At 61.7% G+C, this 12,401-nt stretch overlaps 1 protein-coding gene across 3 annotated transcripts; it reads left to right on the top strand.

The window, feature by feature from the left end:
• Positions 1-1,102: 1,102 nt before the first annotated feature.
• On the top strand, positions 1,103-10,649 carry LOC134163837 (cytohesin-2). Of its 3 annotated transcripts, none has more exons than XM_062619039.1 (10): positions 1,103-1,179; positions 1,253-1,371; positions 2,388-2,468; positions 3,430-3,542; positions 5,493-5,641; positions 6,941-7,052; positions 7,480-7,556; positions 8,593-8,664; positions 8,954-9,108; positions 10,522-10,649. In XM_062619039.1, exons 1-10 carry the CDS (start codon positions 1,138-1,140, stop codon positions 10,607-10,609), a joined length of 1,008 nt encoding a protein of 335 aa, XP_062475023.1. In that variant the 5' UTR covers positions 1,103-1,137; the 3' UTR covers positions 10,610-10,649. The 3 variants fall into 3 exon arrangements, with proteins under 3 accessions (XP_062475023.1, XP_062475015.1, XP_062475009.1); XM_062619031.1 differs by having other exon boundaries at positions 7,363-7,556; positions 8,987-9,108; XM_062619025.1 differs by having other exon boundaries at positions 7,363-7,556.
• Positions 10,650-12,401: the final 1,752 nt, after the last annotated feature.

The raw sequence follows: 12,401 nt of genomic DNA, 5'->3' as shown, positions 1-12,401 counted from the left end.
TCCCGCTCCCATCCCGCTCCCATCCCGTTCCCATCCCGCTCCCATCCCGCTCCCATCCCGTTCCCATCCCGTTCCCATCCCGCTCCCATCCCGGCTCCATCCCGCTCCCATCCCGTTCCCATCCCGCTCCCATCCCGCTCCCATCCCGTTCCCATCCCGCTCCCATCCCGCTCCCATCCCATTCCCATCCCGTTCCCATCCCGCTCCCATCCCGTTCCCATCCCGCTCCCATCCCGTTCCCATCCCGCTCCCATCCCGTTCCCATCCCGCCGCTCCATCCCGCTCCATCCCGTTCCCATCCCGTTCCCATCCCGCTCCCATCCCGGCTCCCATCCCGTTCCCATCCCGACTCCATCCCGTTCCCATCCCGCTCCCATCCCGCTGCCATCCCGCTCCCATCCCGTTCCCATCCCGCTCCCATCCCGGCTCCCATCCCGTTCCCATCCCGCTCCCATCCCGCTCCCATCCCGCTCCCATCCCGCTCCATCCCGTTCCCATCCCGGCTCCATCCCGTTCCCATCCCGCTCCCATCCCTCTGCCATCCCGCTCCCATCCCGCTCCCATCCCGTTCCCATCCCGTTCCCATCCCGCTCCCATCCCACTCCCATCCCGTTCCCATCCCGTTCCCATCCCGCTCCCATCCCGCTCCCATCCCGCTCCCATCCCGTTCCCATCCCGCTCCCATCCCGCTCCCATCCCGCTCCCATCCCGGCTCCATCCTGCTCCCATCCCGTTCCCATCCCGTTCCCATCCCGCTCCCATCCCGTTCCCATCCCGGCCCCATCCCGTTCCCATCCCGCTCCCATCCCGTTCCCATCCCGCTCCCATCCCGTTCCCATCCCACTCCCATCCCGCTCCCATCCCGCTCCCATCCCCCCATCCCAGCTCCATCCCGTTCCCATCCCACTCCCACCCCGCTCCCATTCCCATCCCGCTCCCCATCCCTCCCCCATCCCGCTCCCATCCTCCATCCCGCTCCCATCCCGTTCCCGAGCCCCCCATTGCTCCCATCCCATCCCCGTTCCCCCTATTACTATTACTCACATTCCCCCCATTCCCCCCATTGGCCCCATTGCCCCCCATTGCCCCCCCTGACCCCCCTTTCCCTGCAGCAAGACCCTGCAGCGGAGCCGTAAGATGGGGATGGGCCGCAAGAAGTTCAACATGGACCCCAAGAAGGTGGCAGCAGGAGGGGGGTTTGGGGGGGTCCCGTCCCCCCCCATTGCCCCCCCTGACCCCCCCATGGGTGCAGGGGATCCAGTTCCTGGTGCAGAACGAGCTGCTCCGGCTGACGGCCGAGGACGTCGCCCGCTTCCTGTACAAGGGCGAGGGGCTCAACAAGACGGCCATAGGGGATTACCTGGGGGAGAGGTGGGGCCGGAGGGGCGGGGCTTAACGGGAGGGGCGGGGTTTAACGGGGAGGGGCTCAACAAGACCGCCATAGGGGATTACCTGGGGGAGAGGTGGGGCACGAGGGGCGGGGATTAACGGGAGGGGCGGGGCTTAACGGGGAGGGGCTCAACGAGACGGCCATAGGGGATTACCTGGGGGAGAGGTGGGGCCCGAGGGGCGGGGCTTAACGGGAGGGGCGGGGCTTAACGGGGAGGGGCTCAACAAGACGGCCATAGGGGATTACCTGGGGGAGAGGTGGGGCCGGAGGGGCGGGGCGTCGTGGGCAGGGGAGGGGCATAACGGGGAGGGGCTCAACAAGACGGCCATAGGGGATTACCTGGGGGAGAGGTGGGGCCAGAGGGGCGGGGCTTAACGAGAGGGGCGGGGCTTAACGGGGAGGGGCGGGGCTTTAAGAGGTGGGGCCGGAGGGGCTCTTAAGGGGAGGGGCGGGGCTTAACGGGGAGGGGCTCAACGAGGCGGCCATAGGGGATTACCTGGGGGAGAGGTGGGGCCCGAGGGGCGGGGCTTAACGGGAGGGGCTTAAGGTAAAGGGGAGGGGCTCAACAAGATCACCATAGGGGACTACTTGGGGGAGAGGTGCAAGGGGAGGGGCTTAGGGGAGGGGCAGGCCTTGAGGGGAGGGGCTTAAGGGGATGGGAGGGGCTTAAGGAGAAGGGGCTTAGGGGGTGGGGCTTAGGGGAAAGGGAGGGGTTTAAGGGGAGGGGAGGGGCTTGTATGAAGGGGTTAAGAGAAAGGGGGGCTATGGGGGAAGGATGGGGCTTAGAGTGTAGGGGAGGGGCTTGAGGAAGGGGCGGGGTTTAAAGGGGAGGGGCCAAGGGAGTGGGCTCCTAGAAGGGGAGGGGCTTAATGATGGGGGGCGGGGGTTCCCTAAGCCCCTCCCCTTTGGGAGCAACCGCAGGTGGCTGGAGTGGTTTGCGCTGGGTGGGCGGGGCCAGGCGCGGTGGGCGGGGCCATGGGTGACTCCTCCCCCCCAGGGAGGAGTTCAACCTGGGCGTGCTCCACGCCTTCGTGGACCTGCACGAGTTCACGGACCTGAACCTGGTGCAGGCGCTGAGGTGAGGCCGGGGGGCAATGGGGGTCAATGGGGGGTGATGGGGATGCATTGGGGTCAATGGGGGTTTTGGGGGGGGCATTGGGGTCAAAGGGGTGCATTGGGGGTGCATTGGGGTCATGGGGGTGCATTGGGGTCATGGGGGTGCATTGGGGGTGCATTGGGGTCATGGGGGTGCATTGGGGTCAAAGGTGCATTGGGGATGCATTGGGGTCAATGGGGTGCATTGGGGTCAATGGGGTGCATTGGGGGTGCATTGGGGTCAATGGGGGTGCATTGGGGATGCATTGGGGTCAATGGGGATGCATTGGGGTCAATGGGAGTGCATTGGGGTCATGGGGGTGCATTGGGGGTGCATTGGGGTCAATGGGGGTTTTGGGGGTGCATTGGGGTCAATGGGGGTTTTGGGGGTGCATTGGGGTCAATGGGGATGCATTGGGGTCAATGGGGGTGCATTGGGGCCAGTGGGAGTGCATTGGGGTCAATGGGGGTTTTGGGGGTGCATTGGGGTCAATGGGGATGCATTGGGGTCAATGGGGGTGCATTGGGGTCAATGGGGGTGCACTGGGGTCAATGGGTGGCATTGGGGTCAATGGGGTCAATGAGGGGCATTGGGGTCAATGGGGGTGCACTGGGGTCAATGGGGGGCATTGGGGTCAATGGGGGCATTGGGGTCAATGGGGGTGCATTGGGGGTGCATTGGGGTCAATGGGGATGCATTGGGGATGCATTGGGGTTAATGGGGATGCATTGGGGGTGCATTGGGGTCAATGGGGGTGCATTGGGGATGCATTGGGGGTGCATTGGGGGTGCATTGGGGTCAATGGGGGTGCATTGGGGATGCATTGGGGTCAATGGGGATGCATTGGGGGTGCATTGGGGTCAATGGGGATGCATTGGGGATGCATTGGGGTCAATGGGGGTGCATTGGGGTCAATGGGGGTTTTGGGGGTCCCCCCCCCCAGGCAGTTCCTTTGGAGCTTTCGGCTGCCGGGGGAGGCGCAGAAAATCGACCGCATGATGGAGGCCTTCGCGCAGCGGTACTGCCTCTGCAACCCGGGGGTCTTCCAGTGCACAGGTACAGCCCCATAGCGCCCCATAGCGCCCCATAGACACCCCATTGAGAGCCATTGAACCCCATTGAACCCCATTGAGAGCCATTGAACCCCATTGAACTCCCACTGCCTCTGCAACCCGGGGGTCTTCCAGTGCACGGGTACGGCCCCATAGCGCCCCATAGAACCCCATTGAGAGCCACTGAACCCCATTGAGAGCCATTGAACCCCATTGAACTCCCACTGCCTCTGCAACCCGGGGGTCTTCCAGTGCACGGGTACGGCCCCATAGCGCCCCATAGCGACCCCATTGAGAGCCATTGAACCCCATTGAACTCCCACTGCCTCTGCAACCTGGGGGTCTTCCAGTGCACGGGTACGGCCCCATAGCGCCCCATAGCGCCCCATAGCGACCCCATTGAGAGCCATTGAACCCCATTGAACTCCCACTGCCTCTGCAACCCGGGGGTCTTCCAGTGCACGGGTATGGCCCCATAGCGCCCCATAGAAACCCCATTGAGAGCCATTGAACCCCATTGAGAGCCATTGAAACCCATTGAAACCCATTGAGAGCCATTGAACCCCATTGAAATCCCACTGCCTCTGCAACCCGGGGGTCTTCCAGTGCACGGGTACGGCCCCATAGCGCCCCATAGCGCCCCACTGAACCCCATTGAACTCCCACTGCCTCTGCAACCCGGGGGTCTTCCAGTGCACAGGTACAGCCCCATAGCGCCCCATAGCGCCCCATAGCGCCCCATAGCGACCCCATTGAGAGCCATTGAACCCCATTGAACTCCCACTGCCTCTGCAACCCGGGGGGCTTCCAGTGCACGGGTAAGGCCCCATAGTGCCCCATAGCGCCCCATAGAAACCCCATTGAGAGCCATTGAACCCCATTGAGATCCATTGAACCCCATTGAAACCCATGGAGAGCCGTTGAGTCCCATTGAGAGCCATTGACGTCCATTGAGTCCCATTGAAACCCATTGAAACCCATTGAAACCCATTGCCCCCCCTGTAATGGGTGCCCCTATCAATGGTGCCCCTCCCACCCAATGGCTCCCCACATCAATGGGTCCCCCCACCCAATGGCTCCCCTCATCAATGGGTCCCCCCATCAATCCCCACCCACTGGCTAACCCCACCCAATGGCTACCCCCATCAATGGGTACCCCCACCCAATGGTTCCCCCCACCCAATGGTTCCCCCCACCCAATGGCTACCCTTCATCAATGGGTCCCCCCATCAGTGGGTTCCCCCACCCAATGGCTCCCCTCATCAATCCCCATCCAATGGCTCCCCCCATCAATCCCCACCCAATGGCTATCCCCATCAATGGCTCCCCCCACCCAATGGCTCCCCCCATCAATGTCTCCCCCGGTCAATGGGTGCCCCCCACCCAATGGCTCCCCCCATCAATCCCCACCCAATGGCTCCCCCACCCAATGGCTCCCCCCATCAATGTCTCCCCCGGTCAATGGGTGCCCCCACCCAATGGCTCCCCCCATCAATGGCTCCCCACACCCAATGGCTCCCCCCATCAATGTCTCCCCGGTCAATGGCTCCCTACACCCAATGGCTCCCCCCATCAATGTCTCCCACCCAATGGCTCCCCCACCCAATGGCTCCCCCCATCAATGTCTCCCCCGGTCAATGGCTCCCCCACCCAATGTCTCCCCTGGTCAATGTCTCCCCGGTCAATGGGTGCCCCCCACCCAATGTCTCCCCTGGTCAATGTCTCCCCCGGTCAATGGGTGCCCCCCACCCAATGGCTCCCCCATCAATCCCCACCCAATGTCTCCCCCACCCAATGTCTCCCTGGTCAATGGGTGCCCCCACCCAATGGCTCCCCCCATCAATGTCTCCCCGGTCAATGGGTGCCCCCACCCAATGTCTCCCCGGTCAATGGGTGCCCCCACCCAATGTCTCCCTGGTCAATGGGTGCCCCCACCCATGGGTGCCCCCCGCAGACACGTGCTACGTGCTGTCCTTCGCCGTGATCATGCTCAACACGAGCCTGCACAACCCCAACGTGCGGGACAAGCCCTCGGCCGAGCGCTTCGTGGCCATGAACCGCGGCATCAACGACGGCGGGGACCTGCCCGAGGAGCTGCTCAGGGTGGGCGGGGCCGGCACGCCATTGGCTGAGAGCGGCGGGGGGGCGGGACTGCACAAGAGCCTTCGGGGGGCGGGGCTTGGAGGGAGAGGGAGGGGCTAGGGAGGGCGGGGTGGGATGGGTGTGAATGGGAGGGGCTTTGGGGGCGTGGCTTAAGGGGGCGTGGCTGGGAGAAGGAGGGGCTGGGAGGCTTGGGTGTGAATGGGAGGGGCTTTGGGGGGCGTGGCTTAAGGGGGCGTGGCATGGAGGGAGAGGGAGGGGCTGGGAGGCTAGGGTGTGAATGGGAGGGGCTTTTGGGGGCGTGGCTTAAGGGGGCGTGGCTGGGAGGGAGAAGGAGGGGCTGGGAGGCTTGGGTGTGAATGGGAGGGGCTTTGGGGGCGTGGCTGGGAGGGAGAAGGAGGGGCTGGGAGGCTAGGGTGTGAATGGGAGGGGCTTTTGGGGGCGTGGCTTAAGGGGGCGTGGCTGGGAGAAGGAGGGGCTGGGAGTCTTGGGTGTGAATGGGAGGGGCTTTTGGGGGCGTGGCTTAAGGGGGCGTGGCTGGGAGGGAGAAGGAGGGGCTGGGAGGCTTGGGTGTGAATGGGAGGGGCTTAAGGGGCGTGGCTTGGAGGGGCTGGGAGGCAGAGTGGGCGTGGTCAAGGAGGGGGCGTGGTTTAGGGCGTGAATGGGACGTGGCTCAGAGGGAGGTGACTGCTGATTGGCTGGGAGGCGGAGGGGATGCGGGCTTGGGTGTGAATGGGAGGGGCTTAAGGGGCGTGGCTTGGAGGGGCTGGGAGGCAGAGTGGGCGTGGTCAAGGAGGGGGCGTGGTTTAGGGCGTGAATGGGACGTGGCTTAAGGGGGAGTGGCTCAGAGGGAGGTGACTGCTGATTGGCTGGGAGGTGGAGGGGATGCGGGCTTGGGTGTGAATGGGAGGGGCTTAAGGGGCGTGGCTTGGACTGAGAGGGAGGGGCTGGGAGGTGGTGGGGGTGTGGTTTGGGAGGGGCGTGTCTAAGGGTAGAGGTTAAGGGCCTATGGGAGGGGCTTATGTGACTATATGGGCTTTATGGGTGTGGTTTGTTGCTATGGGAGGAGCTTATGTGTCCATATATGGGCAATGGGTGTGGTTTATCGCTGTGGGCCGGGCTTATGAGTCTATATATGGGTTTTATGGGTGTGGTTTGTTGCTATAGGCTGGGTTTATATGCCCATATATGGACTGTATGGGCGTGATTTATTTCCGTGGGCGGGGCTTAGGGCTCTGTGGGCAGATCGGATTGGCTGTCAGGGGGTGTGTCCTGTCCTGACCCCGCCCCCTTGCCCCATAGAACCTCTACGAGAGCATCCGGAGCGAGCCCTTTAAGATCCCGGAGGACGACGGCAACGACCTGACCCACACCTTCTTCAACCCGGACCGCGAGGGGTGGCTGCTGAAGCTGGGTGAGCCCCTATGGGTGGCCCCACTCCCCGGGTCCCAATGGGGGGTTATCCCCATGCACACGTAACTGATGGAACCTCTTTCTGTTTCCCCTTCTCTGTACCCCCCATTCCCCCCAATTCCCTCCCCATCACCCCCCATTCCCTCCCCATCACCCCCCATCCCTCCCCATTCCCTCCCCATCACCCCCCATTCCCTCCCCATCACCCCCCATTCCCTCCCCATCACCCCCCATTCCCTCCCCATCACCCCCCATTCCCTCCCCATCACCCCCCCATCCCTCCCCATTCCCCGCCCGCCCCGCCCCCACAGGAGGTAGGTGCCCCCCCCCCTTTACCCATCCCCTTCCTCCTCCCATCCCCCTTTGGAACCCCCCCAATGTGGCTCCATGGGGACCCCCCCACACCTCACCCCCCCCCCCCCCCCCAGGCGGGCGGGTGAAGACGTGGAAGCGCCGCTGGTTCATCCTCACCGACAACTGCCTCTATTACTTCGAGTACACCACGGTGAGAGCCCAAAACAGCCCAAAATAATCCCAAACCAGCCCAAAATAACCCAAAACCAGACCAAAATAACCCAAAACAGCCCAAAATAACCCCAAACCAGCCCAAAATAACCCCAAACCAGCCCCAGATACCCCAAACCAGCCCAAAATAACCCAAACCAGCCCAAAATAACCCAAACCAGCCCAAAATAACCCCAAACCAGCCCAAAATACCCCAAACCAGCCCAAAATAACCCCAAACCAGCCCAAAATAACCCAAAACAGCCCAAAATAACCCCAAACCAGCCCAAAATAACCCCAAACCAGACCAAAATAACCCAAAACAGCCCAAAATAACCCCAAACCAGCCCAAAATAACCCCAAACCAGCCCCAGATACCCCAAACCAGCCCAAAATAACCCAAACCAGCCCAAAATAACCCAAACCAGCCCAAAATACACCAAACCAGCCCAAAATAACCCCAAAGCAGCCCCAAATACCCCAAAACAGCCCAAAATAACCCCAAATCAGCCCAAAATAACCCCAAACCAGACCAAAATAACCCAAAACCAGACCAAAATAACCCAAACCAGCCCAAAATAACCCCAAACCAGCCCAAAATAACCCCAAAACCAGCCCAAAATAACCCAAAACCAGCCCCAAATACCCCAAACCAGTCCCAGATACCCCAAAACAGCCCCAAATAACCCCAGCACAGCCCCAAATACCCCAAACCAGCCCAAAATAACCCTAAAACACCCCAAAACAGCCTAAAATCACCCCAAAACCTGCCAAAACAGCCCAAAATCACACCACAATACCCCCAAACCAGCCCAAAGTAACCTATAATCACCCCAAATCACCCCAAATCACCCCAAAATCCCCTGGAAACAGCCCCCAAACTACCCCCAACCTCCCCAAACCAAAGACACCAAAATGAGCCCCAAACCAGCCCCAAAGACACCAAAATGCCCCAAACCCACCCCGGGCTCCTATGACCCCCCCCCCATACCCCATTGGGAGCCCCTGACCCCCATTCTTGTGCCCCCCATCCCCAGGACAAGGAGCCACGCGGGATCATCCCATTGGAGAACCTGAGTATCCGGGAGGTGGAGGATCCCCGGAAGCCGGTGAGAGCCCCCCCAGTGCCCCCCATTGCCCCCCATTACCCCCATTGACCCCCATTGCCTCCATTGATCCATTCCATTACCCCCATTGCCCCCATTGCCCCCATTCCCCCACCCCCCATTGCCCCCCATTGCCCCCATTGACCCCCATTGCCTCCATTGACCCCCATTGCCTCCATTGATCCATTCCATTGCCCCCATTGTCCCTATTACCCCCATTCCCCCATTACCCCCCATTGCCCCCATTCCCCCCATTGCCCCATCACCCCCTGCTGACCCGTGCCCCCCCCAGCACTGCTTCGAGCTCTACATCCCCAACAACAAGGGGCAGCTCATCAAGGCCTGCAAGACGGAGGCCGACGGGCGCGTGGTGGAGGGGAACCACGTCGTGTACCGCATCTCGGCGCCCACCCGCGAGCAGAAGGACGAGTGGATCAAGGCCATCCAGTGAGTGCCCAACGGGCTCAAAGCACCCAAAACCGGGCGCAAAACACCCAAAACGGGCAAAAAACAACCAAAAACGGGCACAAAACACCCAAAACCGGGCGCAAAACACCAAAAAACGGGCAAAAAACACCCCGAAACGGGCACAAAACACCCAAAAATGGGCAAAAAACACCCAAAACGGGCTCAAAGCACCCAAAACCGGGCGCAAAACACCAAAACGGGCACAAAACACCCAAAAACGGGCTCAAAGCACCCAAAACCGGGCGCAAAACACCAAAAAACGGGCAAAAAACACCCCGAAACGGGCGCAAAACATACAAAAATGGGCAAAAAACACCCAAAACGGGCACAAAACACCCAAAAACGGGCACAAAACACCTAAAAACGGGCACAAAACACCCAAAAACGGGCAAAAAACACCCAAAAACGGGCAAAAAACACCCAAAAACGGGCGCAAAACACCAAAACGGGCAAAAAACACCCAAAAACGGGCTCAAAACACCCAAAAACGGGCGCAAAACACCCAAAACCGGGCACAAAACACACAAAACAGGCAAAAAACACCCAAAAACGGGCACAAAACACCCAAAACCGGGCGCAAAACACCAAAACGGGCACAAAGCACCCAAAACCGGGCGCAAAACACCCAAAAACGGGCAAAAACCACCCAAAAACGGGCACAAAACACCCCGAAACGGGCGCGAAACACACAAAAACGGGCAAAAACCACCCAAAAACGGGCTCAAAGCACCCCAAAACGGGCGCAAAACACCCAGAAATGGGCTCAAAACACCCAAAACGGGCTCAAAACACCCAAAATGGGCAAAAAACACCCAAAACCGGCTCAAAACACCCAAAACCGGCAAAAAACACCCAATAATGGGCGCAAAACACCCAAAAACAAGCAAAAAACACCCAAAAAACGGGCGCAAAACACCCAAAAGTGGGCAAAACCCACCCAAAAACGGGCTCAAAACACCCAAAACCGGACAAAAAACACCCCAAAACGGGCTCAAACAGCCAAAAACGGGGAAAAAACACCCAAAAACGGGTGCAAAACACCCCAAAACGGGTGACAAACGGCCCCAAACAGGCTCAAAACACCCCGAAACGGGTGACAAACGGCCCAAAACGGGCTCAAAACACCCCAAAACGGGTGACGAACAGCCCAAAACGGGCAAAAACCAGGCTCAAAACGGCCCCAAACGGGCTCAAAACGGCCCCAAACGGGCTCAAAACGGCCCCAAACGGGCTGAAACCACCCAAAAGCGGGCTGGAAACGGCCAAAACCAGGTGAAAACGCCCACTTTAAAGCCAGCCCTTGGAGACCCCAACCCCCCCCGGAGCCCAAGCTCCCCCCAGGGATCCCCCAAACCCCCTTGGGGACCCCGGATCCGTTCTGCCCCCCCCCAGGGCCGCGGTGAGCGTGGACCCCTTCTATGAGATGCTGGCGGCGCGCAAGAAGCGGATCTCGGTCAAGAAGAAGCAGGAGCAGCCCTGAGGGGGGGGGGGACACCCCCGGACCCCCCCCAGCCCCCCCCATGGCCCCCAATCGCGAGGGACCCCCACAAAGACCATGGGGGGGCACAAGGACAATGAGGACAGACTGGACCCCCCCCGGACCACAATGGATGCTCCCAGGACCTTAAGGACCCCCCCCCACGGACCACAATGGATGTTCCCAGGACCCCCCTGGACCACAATGGATGCTCCCAGGACCTTAAGGACCCCCCTTGGACCACAATGGATGCTCCCAGGACGTTAAGGACCCCCCTTGGACCACAATGGATGCTCCCAGGACGTTAAGGACCCCCCTTGGACCACAATGGATGCTCCCAGGACCCCCCCAGCACCACAATGGATGCTCCCAGGACCTCAAGGACCCCCCCAGCACCACAATGGATGCTCCCAGGACCTCAAGGACCCCCCCAGGACCACAATGGATGCTCCCAGGACCCCCCAGCACCACAATGGATGCTCCCAGGACCCCCCCAGCACCACAATGGATGCTCCCAGGACCCCCAAGGATGCTCCCAGGACCACCAGGACCCCCCCAGCACCACAATGGATGCTCCCAGGACCTCAAGGACCCCCCCAGCACCACAATGGATGCTCCCAGGACCTCAAGGCCCCCCCCCAGGACCACAATGGATGCTCCCAGGACCCCCATGGATGCTCCCAGGACCACCAGGACCCCCCCAACCCTTAATGGGTTCCCCCCCCATGGGCCCCCCCCCAACCCCTTTTGAGTTGGGGGGGGGGGTGTCACAGACACGGACCCTCCCATTGGACACATGGGGGGGGGGGGATGCACGCACACGTGGGGCTTCTGCTGGGCAGAACCCCCCCCGCCCCCCGGGTTTGGGGGGGTCCTCTGTGCCCCCCCCTTTTATTTATGGCTCTGCCCCATTAAAGCTGCCCCATTGAGGGGGGTCCGGCCGCATTGGGGGGGGTTTGGGGGGGGGCAGCATCTTCGTGTCAGGTTTTATTCCATGTTTTGGGGGGGGGAAACAGCATTTTGGGGGTGAACCCATTGGGGTGGGGTTGGGGGGGGGCAGGGAGGGGTCCCCTAAATGGGGACCAAGGGGTTGAGGGGGGGCTCATTGGGGGGGTCCCTATAGGGGGTGTCAGGGGATGGGAAGGTCCCATGGCGGGGGGGGGGAAGGTAATGAGAAGGTCCCATTGGGGGGGGGGTGTCCTACTGCTCTCAATGGGGGGGGGGGGGGGGCCGGGTAATGGGCAGGTTCCATGGGGGGCGGGGGCAGGGGATGGGAAGGTCCCATTGGGGGGGGGGGGGGGGAAGGTAATGAGAAGGTCCCATTGGGGGGGGGGGTGTCCTACTGCTCTCAATGGGGGGGGGGGGGGCAGGGTAATGGGAAGGTTCCAGGGGGGGGGGGGGCCGGGGATGGGAAGGTCCCATTGAGTGGGGGGGGTGGTGCTATTGCTCTCAATGAGGGGGGGCAGGGGATGGGACGCTGCCATTGATGGGCGGAGGGATGGGGGGGTCCCATTGATGGGGGGGATGGGGGTATGGGACGGTCCCATTGATGGGGGGGGATGGGACGGTTCCATTGATGGGGGGGGATGGGGGGGTCCCATTGATGGGGGGGATGGGGGGATGGGACGGTCCCATTGATGGGGGGGGGATGGGGGGGGTGCCATTGATGGGGGGGGATGGGGCGCTCCCATTGACGGGGGGGGGGATGGGGGGTCCCATTGATAGGGGGGGATGGGGGGGTGCCATTGATGGGGAGGGGGATGGGGGGGTCCCATTGATTGGGGATGGGGGGGTG

Source organism: Pezoporus occidentalis, unplaced genomic scaffold (assembly GCF_034315485.1).
Source record: "Pezoporus occidentalis ecotype Australia unplaced genomic scaffold, CSIRO_AGI_Poc_V1 ctg1040, whole genome shotgun sequence".
Taxonomy (NCBI): Eukaryota; Metazoa; Chordata; class Aves; order Psittaciformes; family Psittacidae; genus Pezoporus; species Pezoporus occidentalis.
The sequence above is the reverse complement of the archived record's forward strand: the minus strand, read 5'-3'. Positions and strand labels throughout refer to the sequence as shown.

Bases quoted from the DNA above. Each gene is read 5' to 3' on its own strand.
- LOC134163837 (XM_062619025.1), top strand. From the start codon at position 1,138: ATGGGGATGGGCCGCAAGAAGTTCAACATGGACCCCAAGAAG. The intron at 1,372-2,387 runs GTGGGGCCGGAG...CCTCCCCCCCAG, and splicing joins GGGGATTACCTGGGGGAGAG to GGAGGAGTTCAACCTGGGCG. The intron at 9,109-10,521 runs GTGAGTGCCCAA...GCCCCCCCCCAG, and splicing joins GAGTGGATCAAGGCCATCCA to GGCCGCGGTGAGCGTGGACC.